This window comes from Pecten maximus, chromosome 15 (genome assembly GCF_902652985.1).
Source record: "Pecten maximus chromosome 15, xPecMax1.1, whole genome shotgun sequence".
NCBI lineage: Eukaryota > Metazoa > Mollusca > Bivalvia > Pectinida > Pectinidae > Pecten > Pecten maximus.
The window spans coordinates 24,851,942-24,876,746 of NC_047029.1; the positions used below are offsets into that span (position 1 = coordinate 24,851,942).

Below are 24,805 nucleotides of genomic sequence, written 5' to 3' on the forward strand. Positions count from 1 at the left end.
TGTATACCTTTTTTCTGTATACCTTTTATCCTGTATACCTTTTATATGTATACCTTTTATCTGTAAACCTTTTATCTATATACCTTTTATCTGTAATACCTTTTATCTGTATACCTTTTATTCTGTATACCTTTTATCTGTATACCTTTTATCTGTATACCTTTTATCTGTATACCTTTATCTGTATACCTTTTATCTGTATACCTTTTATCTGTATACCTTTTATCTGTATACCTTTTATCTGTATACCTTTTATCTGTATACCTTTTATCTGTATACCTTTTATCTGTATACCTTTTATCTGTATACCTTTTATCTGTATACCTTTTATCTGTATACCTTTTATCTGTATACCTTTTATCTGTATACCTTTTATCTGTATACCTTTTATCTGTATACCTTTTATCTGTATACCTTTTATCTGTATACCTTTTATCTGTATACCTTTTATCTGTATACCTTTTATCTGTATACCTTTTATCTGTATACCTTTATCTGTATACCTTTTATCTGTATACCTTTTATCTGTATACCTTTTATCTGTATACCTTTTATCTGTATACCTTTTATCTGTATACCTTTTATCTGTATACCTTTTATCTGTATACCTTTTATCTGTATACCTTTTATCTGTATACCTTTTATCTGTATACCTTTTATCTGTATACCTTTTATCTGTATACCTTTTATCTGTATACCTTTTATCTGTATACCTTTTATCTGTATACCTTTTATCTGTATACCTTTTATCTGTATACCTTTTATCTGTATACCTTTTATCTGTATACCTTTTATCTGTATACCTTTTATCTGTATACCTTTTATCTGTATACCTTTTATCTGTATACCTTTTATCTGTATACCTTTTATCTGTATACCTTTTATCTGTATACCTTTTATCTGTATACCTTTTATCTGTATACCTTTTATCTGTATACCTTTTTACTGTACACCTTTTATCTGTATACCATTTATCTGTATACCTTTTATCTATATACCTTTTATCTGTATACCTTTTATCTGTAATACCTTTTATCTGTATACCTTTTATCTGTATAACTTTTATCTGTATACCTTTTATCTGTACACCTTTTATCTGTATACCTTTTATCTGTATACCTTTTATCTGTATACCTTTTATCTGTATATCTTTTATCTGTATACCTTTTTATCTGTATACCTTTTATCTGTATACCTTTTATCTGTATACCTTTTATCTGTATACCTTTTATCTGTATACCTTTTATCTGTATACCTTTAACTATATACCTTTTATCTGTATAACTTTATCTATATACCTTTTATCTGTATACCTTTTATCTGTATACCTTTATCTGTATACCTTTTATCTGTATACCTTTTATCTGTATACCTTTTATCTGTATACCTTTTATCTGTATACCTTTTATCTGTATACCTTTTATCTGTAATACCTTTTATCCTGTAATCAACCTTTAATCTGTATACAACTTTTATCTGTATAAACCTTTTATCTGTTTACCTTTTATCTGTATACCCTTTTCCTGTAACACTTTTATCTATATACCTTTTTTCTGTATATAACTTTTATCTGTATACCTTTTTATCTGTATAACCATTTTAATTTTATCCTGTACCCTTTTATCTGTAAACCTTTTAATCTGTTATACCACCTTTTATAATCCTGTACAACCTTTTAATAATCTGTATATACCGTTTATCTTTATCCTTTTATTTTATATTTTATCTGTTTCTTTTTTTAACCTTTTTCTTTTTCCCTTTTCTAACTTTTTCTTAAGTTTTAATTTTCTTATAATTTTTTCCTTTACTTAACTTTTGGGGAATTTTAAACTAGATTATTTTATAACTTTTAGTTTTTTGTCTTTATATAATTTTATCAAATTTTTTTTTTTTCCTTTTCTTTATTTATCTTTATTATGTTTTTATTTATTTTACTGTATTTTATTGACCTTATCTGTATCCTTTTTGTTTGTTTTTGGGTTTGATAACTTTTATGTTACCTTGAATACTTTTTGTAATTTCTGTATACCTTATCGTATACCTTTCGGGGGTTTTTTTAATTACCTGTTTAAATTTTGTAATTTTTTATAGTATTTTAATGTTAAAATTTTATTCTGGAAATTTATGAATTTTGTAATTTTTGTATCCTTTTCGATACTTTTTTTAATTACACTTTGTACTTACTGAAATTTTTTTGTAATTTTTTGTAATTTTTCCTTATAACCCTTTATTATACCTTTTATCTGTACCTTTATTTACCTTTTAAACTGTATTTTACGAAATTTTCTGTACTTTTTGTACCCTTTTTTTCCCTTTTATTGTACCTTTACTTTATTTTATTTTACTTTACTGTAACTTTTCGTATCTTTACTGGATACTTTATTGTTCTTTTGCGTTAACCTTTAAAATTTTTGTTTTTCCTTTACTGTACCTTTTGGGGTTTTGGGGAATTTTCCGCAAAGTGGGTTTTTGTATTTTGGGGGGTTTTAGATACCTTTTTGGAGCCTTTGGTTTTTTGAAAATTTTCGAAAAAGAAACCTTTAAAATTTTAAAAATTTTTAAAAAAAAAAAAGTCAAAAAAGAAACCACGATACAAAAAAATTTTTTTAGACCAAAAAAAAAACCCATTAAAACTATTTTTAAATTACTATAAATTTTACTATACCTTTATCGTAACTTTATATAACCTTTTCTTCTTTCTTTCTATCTTGATACCTTTATACCCTTATATATATACCTTGTATCTGTATACCTTTTATCTGTATACCTTTTATCGTTGTATACCTTGTATCGGTCTACCTTTATCTGTATACCTTTTATCTATATTACCTTGTATCTGTATACCTTTTATCTGCTTACAACCTTATTATCTGTATACCTTTTATCTGTAAACATTTTATCGGTATTCCCTTTATCTGTATACCTTTTATCTGGTATACCTTTTATCTGTATACCTTTTATCTGTAACCTTTTATCTGTTATACCTTTTTTATCTGTATACATTTTATCTGTATACCTTTTATATGTCTACCTTTATCTGTATACCTTTTATCTATATACCTTTATCTGTATACCTTTTATCTGTATACCTTTTATCTGTATACCTTTTATCTGTAAACCTTTTATCTGTATACCTTTTATCTGTATACATTTTATCTGTATACCTTTTATCTGTATACCTTTTATCTGTATACCTTTTATCTGTATACCTTTTATCTGTATACCTTTTATCTATATACCTTTTATCTGTATACCTTTTATCTCTGTATACATTTTATCTGTATACCTTTTATCTATATACCTTTTATCTGTATACCTTTTATCAATATACATTTTATCTGTATACCTTTTATCTGTATACCTTTTATCTATATACCTTTTATCTATATACCTTTTATCTGTATACCTTTTATCTATATACCTTTTATCCTGTACACCTTTTATCTATATACCTTTTATCTGTATACATTTTATCTGTATACCTTTTATCTGTACACCTTTTATCTGTATACCTTTTATCTGTATACCTTTTATTTGTATACCTTTTATCTATAAACCTTTTATCTGTACACCTTTTATCTATATACCTTTTATCTGTATACCTTTTATCTGTATACCTTTTATCTGTATACCTTTTATCTGTATATCTTTTATCTATATACCTTTTATCTGTATACCTTTTATCTGTATACCTTTTATCTATATACCTTTTATCCTGTACACCTTTTATCTGTATACCTTTTATCTGTAATACCTTTTATCCTATATACCTATCTGTTTCTATTCTGGAATCAGAGGGCATTTTAATTTTGGATTTACACATTTATGACTTTTTCATGTCGATAGCATATAAGGGTATTGAAATCATACTTAAATAGAAATATAAATCAGTGGATTTTGATTTTATTCATGAATTTAGATTTCAAAATAGCTGTTCACAATACATATTCAAATGTGTGTCTGTGATGTTCATAATGACAAAACGTCATTCCGATCACGAATAACAATACCCTCGTACATTTATTTATCGTTGATAGATATACATTTGTATACCATTACTACGGTATACCAATATAGATCATGTCACAATTACTACCTCTATTCTACTACTGAAATAGGTTGGAAATATAAATCAGATCATGTACGAGTTCTAACTATATCAAAGTTATATGAATATGCGAGGGGACTATATGGAAGTTCAATAGTTTATTGTTATTTGACAAAACATAGACGAAGTGTGTTAAAATATCATTCTCCAAGTTTCAATGATATTGCAAGTAATGAAATCATACTATGATTTCAAAAATGTGCGTTTTACCTTGAAATATCTGCTATTGTGGGAAGTTATTAAGTTTTTAGTAAGGGGGAAAATAATCATCTATGCTAGTTGGGAACAATTTTGAAATAAGAAATGTTAGCTCAATCATTATCATTACCTTCTCTTGCTGTGACCAGAGTAGAATATCTTGACTTAGGTTGGTTTAGACGGCATAGATATTAATTGGAAATTTATCTATTTCATACCAGGGAACTGTACAAATTTTCAGTCGATGTAAATCATAGAATATTATGTATCAATACTCTTCAATACAAATGTGGAATAAAATATGACAGGTGTACTTTCTGCAATTATGAAGATGACAACTTGTATAATCTTATGTGACAATGTATTCATTTTGATGTGATTTTGAGAGAATTTTCTAATCTGCAAATACTCTATCATATTTGAAACGTCAAAGAGAAATAGAAATAACATCTTCAATGCATTGTAGATACAATAAAATTCATATTATAACTCAAAAATGGCAACCAAATGAAAATGTATTTAGTTGCACACACATAAACAAGATACGTGGCATGAACAATGATTCATATAATAGGTTTATGCATTATAAGCGAATGGTTCTTGAATCCTGATGTTTCTTAAATCCTGATGTTCCTTAAATCCTGATTTTTCCTTGAATCCTTATGTTTCTTCAATCCTGATTTTTCCTTGAATCCTGATGTTCCTCGATCCTGGTCGTTTTTGAATCCTGATGTTCCTCGATCCTGGTCGTTTTTTAATCCTGATGTTCCTCGATCCTGGTCGTTTTTGAATCCTGATGTTCCTCGATCCTGGTCGTTTTTGAATCCTGATGTTCCTCGATCCTTATCTTGCTCGGTCCTGATCATTCTTTTAACCTGGTCGTTCTCGATCTTGATTCTTATCATCCTCGATCTTTATCCTGAACGTCCTTGATCATGATCCTAACTGACCTTGATCATTACGTTAATCGTCCTCGATACTGATCCTTAACCTTAATTTAGACCTTTAGATTTTAACCTTTATCAACGATCTGTATACCTAATCCTCGGATCAAAAGCATGTGTGATGCCGACGACCCCCTAGTAGACATTTAAATGTACCTTCTAAAAACTGGCGGTGAACGTTGAATTAACCGATGTTAGTTGTAGATAAGTCTAGCCCTTTTGGAAACGTAGACTTGCTGATTTAAATTTTAGTTCAAACTTCGTGTAATATCCGTTACACAAAGAGAGGAAACACTCGTTGTAAGGATTTTAGCGTACCATGCCAGCTAACGGCAAACCCTGAATACTTACATTGTAAAGTCAGATACAAACAAAAATTGTTGCTTTTTTTAAGTAACATTTCGACTTATTTCATTTCAAAAAGATCTGTTTATGTAAGATGCAAGTATGTGTATCATTCGAATGACCCTAGTGAAAGATAAGAACAAGCACACGTACTATCTGTAAAGGTCAAATATATGTGTGTCAACATCTGTTTTCAACTCTACAGAGAACGCCACACATTTAACAAGTAAGTATGCAAAAAAAGCGTCACTGATTTTTCTTTGATTTTTTTTTTAGCAATTATCTATTGTTCTTTCAGAGATAACCAAATGGTCATGGCCGAAATTTTATAAAAGAAAAAAGGACCAAGTGAGGTTGTCACTCTCTCTATATCCTGTGACCAGCTACAGTATATAGTCTACATGCAGAACACTGACACTCGGTTAGTGTACTCTTTGCATGACAAAGGAAATATACGTTTTCGAAAGCTCACAAATTCAGTTTTCTAATTTCTGTTTGTGAACAGAACAAACTTGTTATATATAATTCATACCAAACTGATAGATCTTATTCCTGATATCTTTGAATGAATTCCGTTTGTTTGAATGTACATTTTAACGATGTATTTGTCTATTTTATCTATATCACAGATATTTGTAGTTTGTTGATATCATGCTATAAATGTTTCAAATACAACTCTCTTAGACCTAAGAAAAATAGAGTATTTTACCTATTAGCAGGTGAAAGCAATAGAATAATCCAGTGATGTTAATCATTAAAACGGTATCCATTCATTCACGTGTAATAGGAACTAGTAATGAAAAATACACTGTCCGTGTCAGTTTTCGAACTAACGACCACTCGCTCTCAAGGCAAGCATGTCCTACCACTAGGCTAAAGGGAAATATTCCTGCTTGCCCGAGTTCAGACAGTGACCTATACTCTCCACGTTTACACACGAACAAAATGTCATGAGATGAACTAAATCGGCTCATTTTGTTGGTTTGGTTTCTGCTAATACTTTGTTACTTATCGTCGCGTCTTTACATTGTTATTCTATATTGTTTACCAGAATTTCGGGAAATTCTCAATAGATTAAAATAATTGATAAAGTTGTTTAAGAAATACTAATCCGCCTTTGTATTGTAGAAGGACAATGTAAATTATTCTTCCGACGTCTCCATCCAGGTTCTCATTTTGAGATTATGACTTAAACCAGACTTGACCCAGATTTTCATGACGAGGGTCGCCTTTGAAGCCGCTTACCCTTCCAAAACACTTGGTTTTGGCTTTTATCTCTTTTTGTCTGTCAGTGGTCTACATGCAATTCTATATTTTGGCTAAATCGGAACTCCTCGGGTATTCTTTTCAATAATCCGAGCTAGCAGGAAAAACCCGAGATTGTCCTATTGTATTTTGGTGATATCTGCACTCATTGTTTGATATATAGTTAGAAAAACGGTTAAGTATCCATTTGAAAATTCTAAGGTCTTTTTTTAAAAGTACAGCATCAATTCCCACCTAGTTTGGAAATTTTGAAATTGTGTGCATGCATTATATGTTCGAAAGGTGTTAGAATACAACGAAATGTCTTTCTCATTGTAAGCAGCATTTTGTGGAACCAAACGTTGATTGAATGCCTAGTTGATGGTATCAGTACTTTGCATACAGCCATAGTGCATTCTGTGTGAATGAATAAAGCAGTGGTCGCAGTGTATTCACAATAACTTTAATTCAATTTTACTCGTTTTTTTTTCCAGTGAAGTTATTTCCCTTTATTTCGGGATCACTGTTGTGTATGATTTATTCAGGTAGGTATATTAATTTATCCTGTAATTCCCTTCCTCAATTTAGTATTGCCAAGACACTACAGTTGAACCTCGTTGCCTCAAAGTCAATTTCACGCATGGTATAGAAATATCTGTACTTAACACTAAAAATGAAGAAAACGAACAATATTAAGACAGAAAGTTACAAAAAAAAAAATGAAGAGACGGGGCAAGATAGATTTTTGTCCATGTTGTGAATGATTATCTATTCACCTTAAATTTAAAGAAAAAAGGAGCAGCACAATCTTTTGAAACGTGGTAAAAGCGTAAAATGTGTAACTTATTATATTGTATAAAAATAAACGACAGTGTATTTTTGTTTTCACCTGATTATAATTACTCTTGTTCGGAGATGTTTGGAGACGAAATGGTTGATTGATTATTTGTTTTGCAAACTGAATCAACGCGGAACAATACAGTTTCAGATAGGGCGTTTAACCTCCTAATAATATGAAACCTTTTGTCTGAAACCAGTTTCACCAGGTACAAATTGTAAAATGATCATTCATTTCTTACACCAGCTTGTGCTTCTGGGCCCGAATGCTTTCAATGCTCATCCATATCTCGACTAGGATTTTGCGGTCATACTACTCAATGTGCGAAAGGAGAGGTCAGTTTATCTGATTTTTTTACCTTATTTCTCGCTCATTAAATCTGAAATTTACATAAATTGGGTCTCTAATGAAACGGTTTATATTTATGAAATATATACTGCAGGCATATCCACCGTACATCTAGATTTTATAATAATATGTAGCTTTGCTGAAATGTAAGTTGTTGTTTTCGTCGCTGCTTCTGCTGGTGCTGCTGCTGTTTTAGGCTCTACACATCTTGAATAATCTATTTCAGAAATGCTATGTACAGAAGATACATACACAAAATGGACTGAACCAGTACACGTCCGGCTGTGTTAGCAACCAGGTACGTCTACAAATTGTATGTTTTTTTTCCTGTGCTGATTATTACATTGTGTGTATCTCCCCTAGACCATATGACTTTTCTGTTTCAAGATATTATGTAATCTTATCACACCCATACAACCATATACACAACATCCCCACCCACAAAACACTATCATGTAGGTTACGTACGAATAATCTTTCTTTCGTATAGAATTATACTTCTGTGTCCACCTGGACATACACCTGCTTGCCTATGAGTACGTAACCTCTGAGAGCAGGCAGCTAGATATTAGTTACAAAAGGAAAAATTTTTTCTGTTAGTATTGTGGAAAAAAAAAACTCGTTTGTAACATCACCTGTCCTCCTTAGAAGACAACAGGGGAAGATAACTCCAAGATTTCAACGACAGTATCATAAGAATATTTATTATTTATTTTATCAAATGCAATATATATATATATAAGAAAATGGACATGTCGAGATGTTCCTAACACATTTATCTTAATCACTACCTGTATTGCTATACATCTTCCATAAATATCATATCCGATTTCATGTAACATTAAGAATTGCGACCTAATCAACACTGTTTTGTACCACTACGACTTGCCTTGTAAATGGTAGAAACACCTTACGGAGGGTAGATCACCTGTCCATAACCACAGTTTCGTATCAACTCCTTATATAGTGTATTTTACATATCCATAGCCTTTGTTTCGTATCTTTTGACGTACCCATGTAGAGTCTTTCACACATTTATAACCTCTGTTCCGTACCATTTCCTTGGTATTCCAGTTCATGTTTGTGTTGATACTATATCATGTACTTTTAATCCAACATATATTTATCTACTTTTTGCACAGAGTTGTACCCTGGACACCAATACCCCTGGAGCGTCCAAAGACACGACTCCTTACGGACAGATAACGTGTGTGGAGTGTTGTAACGGAGACCATTGTAACAATAGGGGTTGTGGAGACACGGGTTTGTCTTAATTATGTATACCGTACAAACTTTATTAATTCTCAGTACAATACGACTTGGTGATAGCTACGAAAATTTCTAAAAGCCAAAAATATCAATGTGTGATATATATCCAATGGTTACTGTATCGTTGATAATATTCGCAGGGATTTAATTTCGCTATATTCGCAGTCATTAGATAAAGCGCAAAAAATAAATTCCTAGTGAATATTTAAACCATGAGTTATGACTTTATGTTATATACATGTATATGTATATATATACATACAAATAAAAAAAATTACGAGAATTTTAAAAACCGCGAACTAGATCTAATGAGCACGACCACGAAATAATTATTAAACAACTGTAAATTATTGTATTTTTTCACATAAGAAAATACCGAAATGTAAACCAAATGATGATTCTAAAGGAACACGTGTTCCGTGAGGGCATCCGTCTTCTCATATATCGGCGAGATAATATAAACGGCGTTCTATTCAAATAGGTACATTTTACTATCTGCATCAATTGCTGATGACAATCTTCCGTTTTATCTTCGGATATCTTTGTGCTCATTTAGTTACAAATCTACAGGTTTCTATACAGTATAACTCATATGCTACCACTTTCTTAGGACCGCCTCCACGACAGTCACGTGGTCCTTACTGTTACCAGTGTCAACACCTTCAGGACCCCGACGACTGTAAAACTATCACTCTCTGTGATAGGAATCATGTAAGATATGTCAATGTGTCTCGCAACAACCTTAGATTGTACTAAATTTGTTAGTTACTCATATATCAGTTTGGTTTATTGTTAAATATTAATATCAAACTTATTGATTTTTATTATGTTTTAATTGTATTATATTTTAGTATGTGTTGTTATGAATGGTTTACATCATGTTAGGAATGCTGGCTGTGCTATATTTGTTGTTTAAATAAACCGGACAGGGTTTATAATCTATCTATATGCATTTCTATTTATAGGTTTGCACGATTAATGAATCAGTTTCATTTGGTCACGTGTTTACAAGTGGATGTCGTCCAAAAGGAGTAAGTGTTAGCTTAGTTCCTTTAGCCTTTAGTTTTCTAAAACTGATAAGTCAAAATGAAAACATATCTATCGTTTATAGTGTCTGGATTGGTACGCTCTGTGGTCGTGATAACAGTGTCATTTCACTTTCGTGAGCAGGCACTCTTTAGCGTTGACAAAGAGTAACGGCAAACAATAATTCGTTTTTTAGTTGTTTTTTTTTTTTTTTTTTCTGCATATGTGTGTGACGTGTAAGGGGTTCGTTACCAAGTCACGTCTTGGGATTCGAGATATTTACTACATATTACCCTAAGTACAATATATACATATATGTGTTCTGCTATAAGAGCGTAACGCCGCCCGGGCGTAAAAACAATGCGTATGATTGTATCCAGTGGTTGTCTGACCACTACGTAATTATCTATACTCCTAACAACAGGGATTCTGAATGCCGCTACCGCGTTACTAGTAAAACCGCTGCAATACGCACTCTGCTAGAGTCTGTGTATATGTTAACCCACGCATACAGCACCAGTCCGTCCGACCGCCGCTCTCACTGCTGTCTGCAGCGCACATATATACACAACAACCCGACCGCTAGCTATACATCGGTCAGCCTCCCAGAGTTACCTGTACACTGACCTGCCAACAGTACACTGCCAACAGTCAACTGTCAGGCTCCTTATCACCGCTGTGATAATACAAGTACAGTACCGTAACCCTGTCAATCCGCTAACCCCACAGTGTGTTAGTATTCCAGCCTTATTCAGGCCCACACTGTTTCCTATGTATATGGTAATGCTATGCAATTCTATAGTATAACGTTACTAGTGTTCCCTGATCTTCACTCGTCGAAATCAGAATCAGAATCAAACCCGAGCAGCTCAGCTCACCTGTATTTATACTAACGAAAGTACCACGTGATTACAGATATCTATGTCTTCTACATGTTTTACTGGGACGTAACGTTGAAGCTTCTGCCGGACGAGGTCTACTTTCGTTTTCCATTTCCCGCCAAAAGACCTACTTTCGTTTTCCGTTACATTTGCAATGTTTGAAGCCAGAGAGTCGGGTTTTGTCATTATAAGTATAAATAGAATGTGTTCGGTATGGTGGTTTGGTTTCGTGTTCTTGTCTCCGTCTAAATAATGTAAATCAATTTGTTGTCCTTGTAAAAGCGAGGTGTACATGTATTATAAAGTGTGTTAGATGAGTGTCAGCATCAGTTGTTTTTTTTATATAGTTTTTTTGTTGTATGCGAATGTGTGTCTATTTAAATGAGTGTAAAAGAGAGAAAAACATGTTTAATGGGAAAATATAATTTCTGCAAGCTGAAAGTCGAAAACAGATATATATTCTCAGTTCTGAGTGCAAAAAAGAAAAAGAAAAAAATAATTCGTCATAATCAGCCGCCATATATATAACTGTACAGTTGGCTAAGTTTGAAGTCTCTGTATATGTCTTTGCGACAGGAGTGTTTACATGAGGGACCACTTGTTGGCAGAAACATCCACAATTCGAGCAGATCTTTACAACTCTGTCAGAAATGTTGTTCGGATGATTTCTGTAATAAGCACTGCCACGATCAGCATCAAGCAGGTTTGTGCAATTATATCATATCACTAATTAGGACTCATTGTATTTACAATTAATTTAATTTCAATATTATAATCTTGGAATATTACATCATTTCAATACAAAGGCCCAAAAATGAATGTAGCGGCGTTCAACAGCTGTTTCAACCTTCTTGGAATCGTCAGTGATGCCAATGGCCCAAAGCATTGATACCTAGGCGTAAACGAAGAAAAATGTCAACAGAAAATCTGGATGGGGAGACGCAGTTACCCAATAATTCAATAAATTTTATAATTTTTATAGTTGCGGAACTAATATAACATGGTAAAATAGTTAAATGTCGTGGGATTTCCACACTAGCCACTACATCACCCTTCCTTGATAATTTCGGGTATTTCGTTCATTTTAGATACGTCTCATCGGTCTTCGTTTGCGCTTTTACGTTTCCTGTCATATTTGAGCTTTTTTTAGTCGGGACTTCATGACACTCACTTTAGACTATGCAATATGAGACACACTCATGGCGGGGGGCGATTTTTTCGGGTTGCTTGTTTCTCCTACAATGACTCGCTGATTTCCTCCTTGTATTTTTCCTCCAACATATATAAAAAAAAACATTATTTCTTCCCTCAGCGGCGTCATAGTAAAAAATTCCAAATTTTCCAACGTCGTTAAATAAAGGTTCAGTTTCATATATATGTTTAAGAATATCACATGCATATTTCACAATCATACAGGTTTATCTTGGACCACATGGGGTGCCTGGAGTTCGTGTTCGACTACATGTGGTAACCATGGAAATCAGGTCCGTAATCGATCGTGCACGAACACAAAAGGAGATCTCTTCGCTGTGGGTTGTGACGGAATATCGAGGGACGAACGCAATTGTTCTGGTGGTGTCTGTATAGGTAGGCAAGGTTTATATTAGTTTAAACCATATTTTATTACATTTCTTTACATTTCATACATTATATACAGGTTTTAATTAAATTGGATATATTATTGTCTCTTTCTATTTATAGCATCGCCTGTTTAGATAAAAATAGAATCCATATAGGTGATAAATGTGACAACTGGTACCACGCGCAATGTGTCAACATTGTTTTTAATTTGCAATGGACTATCAAAGAAGGAATGGCTGGTTCTCTTTCAATAACGAATTTTTCCTGGAAATTTTGAGTGGTCTCCCTTCAGCCAGGTAGGATCGCGTGGAGAAACTCCGTTATTGTAACTCCCGTCTTATGACCTTGGACGCGACAAGGAAGTTTCCGTTTTGTAACTAGGGAACTTTTACTTACTAAATAAAACGTAATGTTGTTTCAAAACAACATTACGTTTTATTTAGTAAGTGGTATTACTGTCAGTGAATGCCTTTTCTCATATATAAATAGTAATGTTTGAAAGTTTCTGGTTCTAAATTAACTATTATAATTCATAAACTACACCAACAGTTTTGTTTTTTGTTTTCTGTTTTCCGTTGGCGTCTATCAGGAGTAAATGGTTTTCCGGCGAACAAAAGCATGGTTTCTTTACATAATCCTTCACCTTCCACATCCGAGGTATCACTGAAACATTTGAGACGTTCCAATTGAGGACGTCACCAAATATTCCTAGACTATAATCAATTCTCAGATCAGGGCTTTGTGACACATGTTCAATAAAGGACAGTAACGTTGGGTGTATGTATTTGGAAGTATTAACATTTTACAAATCATTTTCTTATCATTTATTTCTTTAAGGTTGTGCTGAGTTGTACAACAACGGAGAACATGTCTCGGGTGTGTATACAATAGCTCCGACCGGCCACCGGCCACTCAATGTCCATTGTGACATGACGGACGGAGGTGGCTGGACGGTGATTCAACACAGAATAGACGGCGCTGTCAGCTTCAACCGGAACTGGACAGACTACGTCACAGGTTTCGGTGATCTACGTAACGATTTCTGGCTTGGATTGGAATATATTCATACGCTGACCTCTTTAGGGGCACAAGTTATCATTGACATGATTACAACACAGGGCGAATTGATACGCTACAGTTACGGGTACTTTAAGGTAAAAAATTCAAGTACATTTTACGAGCTATCGGTCTCAAATGATACTTCTTTGAAATGCTCGTCTCAGTATCGACTACTTTATAACGATGGAGCGAAATTCACCACCCCAGACAGAATTGGCAGATATGGCTGTGCTCTCAGTGGATCCGGTTGGTGGTTCAATGGCTGTTCATATTTTAACCCAAACGGTCTATTTGGTCTCGCTGATGTGAATTATGGGATGGCAGTGTACTGCAATTCAAAAGATGTCGTGTTAAATGAAACCGTTATTAAAGTGAGGTAGTCAACATATCTTGCGTTATTTTATATATGCAGTTTTGTATTTGTATGTCACAGTTTATATTTCAAAAGCAGCAAGGTTTTAATTAATAAGATATATAAATAAGTAACAATAAATGTTTTCCACTGGTGGACGATCTACCTTTGAGGAACTGTTAAACGCTTTCTTCACGACCTTTGCGGACGCTCTCAAAGTGATTCCCGGCGGGCGCTATCTTAAGGTCCTTGGTTGGCGATATGTTAAGGACCCTGGCAGATAATCTTTAACGGATCCTGACAGACGATCTCTTAGGTACCCTGGTGGACGATCTCTTAGGTACCCTGGTGGACGATCTCTTAGGGACCCTGGTGGACGATCTCTTAGGGATCCTGGTGGACGATCTCTTAGGGACCCTGACGAACGATAGCTTAGGTATCCAGCTGGTGTAAGATCTCTTAGGGACCCTGGCAGACGATCTGTTGAGACCCCGGACTTGCGGACTTTCTACATTGTGATATGCCCCAGAAGTCATTTACTGGGGGAAAGTTTTTACTTGTTTTCCAAAAGCAGACGACATTGTATCTCACAAACATTGGTTGTGTGCACTAACTTGGAACTCGGGAAGGAAAATTTACAATTTGGAGACAAGACCCTAAGGGTAAGTCCTCATTAAGTACAAATTGAGTACAAATCATAAGAGTTATCTCCCTTCACATAATAATTTTATTTGTCGGATGATTAACATCTCAATTCACGATGCCTGATCACGCGATATTCTGTTACAAGGCTTATCGGTTCTCATCTGATATAATCAGACGAAGGGAAGTAACACTGAAAGATTAGAATGGCTGATATGGTGCTGGGGTTTCAATTGTTTGCATTTTTGATGGCTGATTCTGGGGTCATGTCGCTCTTCGCATGGCTCACTGACGCTCTTCGCATGGCGCACTATCGTATTGTCGCTCTTTGCTTGGGGGGGGGGGGGGCAATGTGATAGTGCGACATGACCAAATGTTCTTGTTAACGGTTTTTAATCTGCGTAGTAATCAAATGCGAACTTGGTGCCATCATTACCGTATACGTACCTGCCAGTACCGAAATCCACTTTGTATATTATATTGTTTTACGATCAATCAACAATTTGAGTCATTTAGGGACGATGTGTCTGTATCTCGTAATGTGTCTATACCTCATCTCGTGTCTGTATATCGTACCGTCGTTAACACATGATAAGGTCGTACATACAGTTCTTTGTCTCTCTTTATAGAAGCCTTTCTAAAACAATATGCACGTTTAACTTCACGCTTTGTCATATTTTCCTTTCGGTTCTCGGGCGTCTTTCCTTTATTTAGCTTTAGGAAGTTTTCGTCTTTGCTTTTTCGCGGTCAACAAAGCGGAAAGACCAAAATAGTAGATTTAAGCTATAGTAGTGTGACGATTCACCATGCATCGATGTATTTGATCGCAGAGTGGTGCATCGGTGCATCGTCTATCTATGATTTGTATCACGATACTTGAAATGTATTTTCCCTTGACCAACGTTAGCTTACGTTTGTAGTAAACAACATGGCTGACAAGGCCTTTCCAGTGGCTTATTAAGCTGCCTGTTGGAGTTATTTCAAATCAAAATTATCTTAATTCAAGAACGCTTTTTTTGTAACAAATGTAGACAAAGACTGAAACAGGACTACTGGTGGAATACCTGATATCTGAAAGGTCTTCGGCTTCTCATATATCGTGATACGTATGGTATCATGACCCCTGTATCGTGACCCCTGTATCATGACCCCTGTATCGTGACCCCTGTATCATGACCCCTGTATAGTGACCCCTGTATCATGACCCCTGTATCGTGACCCCTGTATCGCGATACGAATCACATCGCTAGCCACCTTTCTAGTAAGCCACCATATGTACATATTTGTATAGTGTTCTTTAGGTATTCGACTGAATTTCTATTGAGTACCCAGTTATGATTTATTCGACTTCTGGATGTGTTGTGTAATTAAGAATATTTGAATTTTTATTTCTGTATCTAAGAGTTATATAACTCACTAACCTACCTTGGGTGGTCGGGGGCACATTTTCTTCTCCGGGACCAACGAGAAGTTGGTATATCTTGTTTCGCAATTGTTGTAAAATAAATAAAGTTTAAATTTAATATACTGCATGGTACGGCTGTGTTTGTCTTACGCATACAGTATGTGTACGCGGACTGTGTAATACCCTGTCGGTAAAAAGATACACAAACCAAGATTAAAAAAAGAACAAAAAAAAAACAAACAAACAAAAAAACAAAACAAAAAAACAAAAAAAGAACAAAGATAAACAAACCCAGAATTTAAAAAAACAGAACGAAACAAAAACAAAAAAACAAAGATACACGAACCTGATTTAAAAAAAAAACAAATACAAAGCAAAAAACCAAAGATACGCGAACCCGGAATTTATATATATATAACATACACACACAGTTAATATTTACATATGCATGAAGAAGCCAATAAGTAAACATTAGAAAGAATTGCTATTTACATAATGTAAATAAGGATTGAATGACATTGATCACGTGAATCGCTATGACGTCATAAGTCGTAAATGACACGAGGGACACCGACTGATGATTCATCTAATGAGATTTGCAGTTAACGAATTATTTATTTAAGCATTAAGCTGCCTTCTTTGAAATGTAATTGTGGATTGCAGACGACCCTGCGAGAATTATTGGACAATTACTCCAAAGAAGGCAGGTTAATACTTAAATTTAACTTTTTCTTATATCAAACTTTTTAAGATGTGATCACATTCCAAAGCTAAATTTCGCGCTGTCAAAGAGACATGTTCTTGTGACGTCACAGCTACAGGTACTGTTCCCGGCAAAAATATAGTTCGTGGAAATACAAACAAGATTATCAATTTACATTCAACATTTCAATCAACATATTCCACCGTGATGATACTCACCTTTATACAAGAGACTACATAAGCTGTTGCAAGTTACATTGATCAATCCGGTTTTTTTAATCCGGTAGCACGAACTTTCGTGACGTCAAAAGCATACTCAATATAGTGACGTCAGACAAAACGACGTCATCTTTTAATGACGACGTCACGAACAATGTTCTCAATATCACTATACAAATGGGAAATATATGAGAATTATGATACGATAGCATTCTATTTTGTTTGGTAAAGTTACATAGTGACAATATAATGCAAATAGAAACATATCATAAGATCAAATAAAGATATAAACGCTTATCTACCCTACTATGGCATTTATGGTCGCTATGAATGACAGAATTGACAAAGAAACATAGATATATTTACATTCTGTGTTACATTTGCCCAAATGTCGTTAGTAAACTACTTATGTGTAAAGTGTAGTTAAGAGACTGTATACTACAATTTACAGTGACTCGGTCATTGTAGGAACACTGCTACGTGTGTCTTGGGTAAAACAAATTAAATTGGTTATAGTAAACAAGATAATTTCGGTATAAACAGGCCTAGATAGCTATCTAAATTTCCTAGCTCTTGTCACATAAGCAGCAAAAATTAAAGCCATGACGCTGCAAATTATTTTAAGAAATGTAGATGTCACGAAAATGTAAGCGCCATTCTAGGTATGAATTTGTCAACATGGTCGCAGGGGCTCGTTTGGGAAAATTTAAAAAAAAATCTTGTAAAAAATCGGGAGGATCGACATGGTTTCCGGTTGTGTATGTATATTGGATTTTAGTTGTGTGGTTATTCACTGATGTAAAAGGCCTACCTTGTAAAATCGAGCCCCTGTGAAGTTGAAAATCGTCTGCTAAGATGTGACCGGTAAGACTCATTGACTTGGATCTGTTTCGAACGATATATCCTTGAAATCGTTTTCACCTACTGTCAATACGACTTTCATTTAGAATTTAAGAACTGATATTCTTCTGAAAATAACGTAAATCCAGTCGATAGAAACTTAGTGTTTCCGAGGAATCGAGTCTGTCCTGTGCAATACCCGTTCAAAGCCGCATCACTTCTAAATGTTAACCGTATAGCATTGCGCCGAAAAACGGCTTTGGATTTTAAACAATACGAAATTCTTCAATTTTGAATAATTTGTCGATATCTTCAAACGTATATGAAATAGAAAATAAAGCCAAATTTGTGCAAAACCATTTGATGTGTTTGCTATTAATAACGACATGAGGGACTATATTATTCCTTCTGGAAATTTCGGCTGTTCCGGTATTTGAATTTGATGACGCCAGTGGTAGTGTAAGCGGCAAATTTAAACGCGTCATAACATACAGTAAATAAAAAAATCTTTATGAATGTAAATATAAGCATTGAACACATAAATATTTCATGTCGCCCTAACGACTGTATACTACCATTTGGTAACAGTTCAATGCTTAATTATTTTAAATTGGGATTCTAAACAGTAATTGAATTTTAAACACATTCTTTGAATTTGAATTTTTGCCCATTATTTCTGAGAAATTTGAACTCTCTTCATTTCGCTTCGTTTCCTTCGTTTACAATAATTCGGTTTGTATAATATCAGGATCGTTCAAATCTGCAATACGTCTTGTGATACACGAGTATGACAACACGTTTAATTTATGACGCGAATAAATGACTTCATACAATTGTCTCGGTAGTGAAAACAGCCTGCGAGATCCGAAACAAAACGTTCACTTTATTGTAATAATAACAATTTAGAGTTTCATTGACCGCTATATCAAAGCAACATAGCCATCTAAATGCGGTTCACAAATTATTGTAAGTGGTAATCGAACCTTTAGCGAGTAGTCAATGTCTATCTCAACTCAATGGGGAGCCTACAGCCGGAGCTGCCGTTTCGGCGCTAACAGCTCACACAAGACATTTCTTGTACTTCTCTACCACGTACTCTTTTACAGCTGAGTCGACTGGGACAAAGCAGAGTGATGTGATACAATAGGGCGTCAGTGCTGGGACTCGAACTAGGGACACGGGTCACGCAGCCCTGTATGTCACCGCTAGACCACCGTGCCACTGTACTTAACCTATGATCGCTTTGGTTTGTTTGGTTTGTTTTTGTTTAACGTCCTATTAACAGCCAGGGTCATTTAAGGACGTGCCAGGTTTCTGAGGTGGAGGAAAGCCGGAGTACCCGGAGAAAAACCACCGGCTTGAGGTCAGTACCTGGCAACTGCCCCACGTAGGTTTCGAACTCGCAACCCAGAGGTGGAGGGCAAGTGATAAAGTGTCGGTACACCTTAACCACCCGGCCACCCGCTTCAAAAAGGCAGATTATTGTAAGTATACATATAGTGTACTTATTGTATAGCAATTATGTAATGGGTATTCATTTGTATAATATACTACTGTATTGTATTGATTGTGCACAAGTTCACAATGTAGGACGTATTTTGTGGCAGTGTTCCATAATCTGACAGAGACTATATAATTACAGTTGTATAAAGACAAAATGTGCTGTAGGCCTATTATGGTGCTGTCGTATTAGATTTAATGAACGTTACTCCCTGACCCTAAAAATTAAACCCCAGTACTTACGGACTCGTGTCTCAATACAACCGTATACCGATTGTCTGGATGAGGACAATAACTAGAGCGAGACGCATTCTTTGTTTGCTTTATGGGGCCTCAAAAGGTGTTTCAAATATGATCAGTAACCATATTTCAACAATCGCGACATTTGTATCAGATTGTCGTTTACCATGTCTCTTAGGTTGCGGGACTTACTGTATTAAGGATTTATTATTCTGACACTTTCAAGTGGTACGAACCAATATATTCCCTCACGCGCGTGTTTGACCCACACCATAATAAAATATATCAAAGTACACATATGGAAACTTATAATCTTATTACATATACTTAACCGCAACAACGAGGATAGCCGGGTACACATGTATATACACACGTGTGTGCGTTTCCGAGGTGTATATATCACAAACGTCTACATACCCCTACAATAGAACAACCCATGATATAGCATTACACATATAAAGTCAGGGTTGAAAATAGTGTTATTTAAATTCAATCTTCAGGACACCAAGAAGAACGTTGGTAGATCAAAACTAATTTGACAATTTTATGATTCTACAAGTTTCAGCGAGATCATATTCTACCCCTGTGATATAATTTTGGATTACAACACGTAGCGCCTTCGAAGATATGGCGGGATACGGCGTCTGATGAAGTGAGTATGAATTTGCTTGATTTTATAGAAAAAAGTGTTCACTGTTAATAAGTGTGTGTGATATTGCTGTGGTTGATAAACAATTCATAGTCTGAAATAGCTTCATTTCATCATTACGGATCTACGTCAAACAATTCATTTCGATTGTACATATTTTGAAAATATACATCTAATAAATCTAATTAAATGGAATTTAAACTTATTGCATAGGGATATTGATGTTGCAAGTAAGGGCCAAATATGCGGAAAGGTAGATGAATTATCCTCATAAAAACCGTGAACATAGGGATATATCTAATAAATAAATCGCTATCGGATAGCAGTTGAAATAATGCATCAATTTATAATTAACCAATTAGCCTGTCGATACATGTATATTATGTTGATCCCTGGGGATAGGGGTTCACTAGTTAACTAAAACAACATGTCTACATCTGCCTTGATCCCTTGGGGTAGGGGTCACTAGTTAACCAAATTAGCCCGTCGATATCTTCTGGATCCCTAGGGGTAGGGGGTCGCTAGTTAACCAAATTAGCCTGTCGATATCTTCTGGATCTGGATCCCTAGGGGTAGGGGGTCGCTAGTTAACCAAATTAGCCTGTCTATATCTTCGTGGATCTCTGGGGGTAGGGGGTCACTAGTTACTGGATCCCTGGGGGTAGGGGGTCACTCGTTAACCAAAAACTTTGGTGCGGAAACACGAAGGTAATAAATTGACCGGGTATGTCAATATATGTTTCAATGTATACCCCGTATATTGGTGACCTACATGTTTTTGTATATATTGGGCTATACAATAGAGGTAATTATCAGAGGTTAGTACGTACAATTGTATATGTAAGGTATATACAGTCACGAATTACTGTAGGAACGTGTAATATTTAATTGCGTAAATTTAACTTTGTCTGAAGGTTGATTTTTTTGTTTTTGTTTTTTTTTTAAACTTACGTCAATAATTTGTTCCCTAGATGTACCTAACCAACATCTTGGTATACAGGATGAGACTTTAATAGAGCAAGTATCCGAATCTCCCGTTTCAAAAATCAATTTTCCAATTTACAATATTTGCAGTCTTTACATTGTCAATAAAATACTTAATTATGGTTCTTTGGTGTTGTGTTATATTACGTACCAGTAAGTACGATATTGTATATAATTATTTTTCTCCCCAGAAAGTAAAATTACCCAAAATTGCGCGATAAAAGTTTGTCTGATCTTTCCTTGTTTTGCAATGCTTTGTTAAACGATGTATGTTGAATTCCAGTTTATTTATCAGAGTTTATAGGAAAATATTTCTAAAGAAAAAGCAAAGAACAAGATTTTATGTACGCGGTAAACGCTTGAAATTCAAACTATCATCTATGATAGCGTTTCACAGGATACTGGTCATGTATGTTTTACAGGGTACAATTTATCACACGGTTATTATTCGTCGCGGCAATGAAAAAAAAAGATTGAAAACGACAGCATCCAGAGCGGAACGTTGATAGAATACAATCCCTATACATTACACTGGAAGCAGACGACAACCTTATACATGGCGTAGTCATTTGTGGTCTTGGAAGCAGACGACAGCCTTGTAATCGTTTGTGGTCTTGGAAGCAGACGACTACCTTATAAATGGCGTAGTCATTTGTGGTCTTGGAAGCAGACGACAGCCTTGTAATCGTTTGTGGTCTTGGAAGCAGACGACAACCTTATAAATGGCGTAGTCGTTTGTGGTCTTGGAAGCAGACGACAGCCATGTAATCGTTTGTGTTCTTGGAAGCAGACGGCAACCTTATAGGTGGGATAGAAGTTTGTGGTCTTGGAAGCAGGCAACCTACAAAAAGTCTTTTCTTAAAACAACTTATAGCCCCCTCCCCTTACAGACCTGTCTTAACATATATACAAACATAAGACGTTTGATTGATATAAAGGAAATCTACATGTATGTCTTTTTGACTCAAAAACAGGAAACAGAGTCTCCTCCACTCCTCCATATTCATGACTCTACAGACATGATTAGGTAAATAGTATTATCCAATACAGCTTGTGCATTGATTTCCTGACGGTAGTCCACAGCTGCGATCATCATTCTGAACAATTTATTTGTGAGGAATTGTGGGTAATTAAAAAACCGTATTCCCTGTATACTTGTTTCGCCATTATTGATTTTCATCTCGTCAAACTATTCGCGCATGCGCGTCATAGTACCACAACACATCATTTGATTGGGTCTTCAACACCATATGGTTGACAATTATCATTTTAGTGTGGTTGTCTATCCTCACGTGATGCGTGTTCCCCATTTGAATCCGTGTACATATATGTATATCAATTACAAACGTCACCAACATAGTTCGTGCTTTCAAGATTGTCCCAGATGAGGTGACAGCATCAATTGTCTACGGTAACACAGAAACAGTTTATGGGAATAGAAGTGCTTAATCAATATCATACCTTTCGCCAAGGCTGAAGGTATCCACGATCAAATAAACTCCAGGAAGAAACCAATTAAACGTTTCATGGGAGAAATACGATATTTGTTGGCTGAAGACACAGCCTTCAAGAGAAGCTTAATCTTTTATCTGGGGGTAGGTTTATCACTTTGTAACACGTCACAATATGATATTTATATTCAAACATAAAAATAACGCTCCAGCGTGCGACTGCCAAATGAGTAACAGTTCGGTGAATGGAGCGAATTAGAAGAACACAAGTTACTGGTGATTGCTGATAGTATGGCCGAAGGTGTAGATAGCCAGAATATCATAAACATGCTTTGTGTTACATTGTAAATCTCACCACCAAAATGCATTGACATGTTCCAAAATGTGCTCCAGAAAGGTGATATAATATGCTCTTTGAGCCTTAACAACAAACTATTATAGTAATAAAAACCGTCAGTATTAATAGTAATGTGGTTTGTTCATTAATCAGAGATAAAACAAATTTCAAACGCCAGCTTTGGGAGATAGATGTTTACGAGATAGCAAGACTAATTTAGAGAGTCTGTATTAGAAACATCAAAGACAGATTTCCTGATATGAACTTCTTTGCGTACCGGAATAGTCTAATATTATCAAGGATACACAAGGATATACCTTCTGAACATAAAAAAACCTAATTGTCTGAAACATGTATTTGTATATCAAACCTTTTGCATATTCAGTTCTGAATAGTGTCGTTTGACATTCTAAAATACAGAACATTGGTACCAGGCACGTGTTTTAGAAACGCAAGACAAATACTCGGTACAGTAAGGTAATGGTACGAAGCTATCTATATAATTATATACCTAACCGTGGAATCTTCACATGGGGTGCCAGCCCCGTGTTAACTGATCAATCAGTCGTACTTTACATTGTTACAATGAAGACCGTCTGTAACTGAGGACAAAGCACTCAGTGCCTGTCTATTACTGAGAATTTCGAATGGTATTGTTTTAAACAGGAAATTTATGATAATATCATTTTAATATATGACACAGCATGTAACTTCGTTACAATATGGTAAATTTGGTAAAGTTGTAGATGAAATGTACATATTATCTATTTTGTTTATGGATAATTGTAGATGTAATGGTATATAGAGTTATCAATAATATAGCATCCCTTTAAATCATGGTGAAGCCCCGGGTGTATATAGCTATATTTTCTATGAATAACGAACTTGTGTTATACCATATAATAATCCTCTTCGTCACAAAGTGTAATTAAGTATTACCCCCTTAAACAGGTCATTGTTATTGAAAGTTTTTTTTATCTAAGTCTTAAACATCATTCATCAAAATTACATATCGAGTGATGACATGTTTTGGGTTAATAGACATTTACATGCATGTTGTAAGGTTACTCAAAGTTAGAATTAATTGTACACAAAATTCTGCCGGTGTGAACAATGGAAAACAATAAAAACGCCAAGGCAACATATATGATCACTTCGTAACAGAAGTGTTTATTTGATAAGGAAAGAAAGTTTTTATCTGTTTTAAAAGAAAACAGCGACTAATAACACCCTAGTAGACACTTTGTACACAGATAGAAATAATACACAACCAAGACTTGCCGGGTTTTAATCCGCAGCCAAACGTGACAAAGCGATAGTGATACTATTCAGATGAAAATTCAGTATTCTGTTTAATACAGATTAAAAATGTCAACTTACAAAATACTGAAATCAGACACTTATCTATAGCTTAATATATTCTGTTTTCAGATACTCCACAACTAGGTTTCATCTTAACAACACAGGATGTCAAGCGAGGTCACAATGGATGGAGGTAGGTAATGCTATGTCACACTGAATTTGGATCAGTTGTCTTTTGTGTCCTAAATATTTACCCGACATGAACACGCATTCTTCTGTCTGATATAAGACTGAATTACAGTAGCTATCCTGCCTAATCTGGATATTTTTTATATCATAT

At 34.7% G+C, this 24,805-nt stretch overlaps 2 protein-coding genes and 1 long non-coding RNA gene across 3 annotated transcripts in view; all 3 read left to right on the forward strand.

Moving 5' to 3' along the window:
- Positions 1-9,088: 9,088 nt before the first annotated feature.
- On the forward strand, positions 9,089-11,900 carry LOC117344018. Its single transcript, XR_004536109.1, has 4 exons — positions 9,089-9,289; positions 9,906-10,006; positions 10,261-10,326; positions 11,779-11,900. It is a non-coding gene; the product is annotated as an uncharacterized LOC117344018 (long non-coding RNA).
- Positions 11,901-12,016: 116 nt separating this feature from the next.
- LOC117343331 (angiopoietin-4-like) lies at positions 12,017-14,222 on the forward strand. Its single transcript, XM_033905672.1, has 3 exons — positions 12,017-12,065; positions 12,619-12,789; positions 13,621-14,222. Exons 1-3 carry the CDS (start codon positions 12,017-12,019, stop codon positions 14,220-14,222), a joined length of 822 nt encoding a protein of 273 aa, XP_033761563.1.
- Positions 14,223-14,589: 367 nt separating this feature from the next.
- The window catches only part of LOC117343990 (ATP-dependent translocase ABCB1-like), a 37,745-nt gene continuing 27,529 nt past the window's right edge, over positions 14,590-24,805 (forward strand). Inside the window, 2 exon segments of the mRNA XM_033906582.1 lie at positions 14,590-14,856; positions 24,595-24,658. Of these exon segments, the coding sequence (XP_033762473.1) occupies positions 24,631-24,658 (28 nt within the window). The 5' untranslated portion in view covers positions 14,590-14,856; positions 24,595-24,630.

Excerpts from the sequence above, each read along its gene's own strand:
- LOC117343331 (XM_033905672.1), top strand. The coding sequence starts at position 12,017 with ATGAATGTAGCGGCGTTCAACAGCTGTTTCAACCTTCTTGGAATCGTC. Across the intron at positions 12,066-12,618 it reads CAACCTTCTTGGAATCGTCA|GTTTATCTTGGACCACATGG; the intron begins GTGATGCCAATG and ends ACAATCATACAG. Across the intron at positions 12,790-13,620 it reads TTCTGGTGGTGTCTGTATAG|GTTGTGCTGAGTTGTACAAC; the intron begins GTAGGCAAGGTT and ends TATTTCTTTAAG.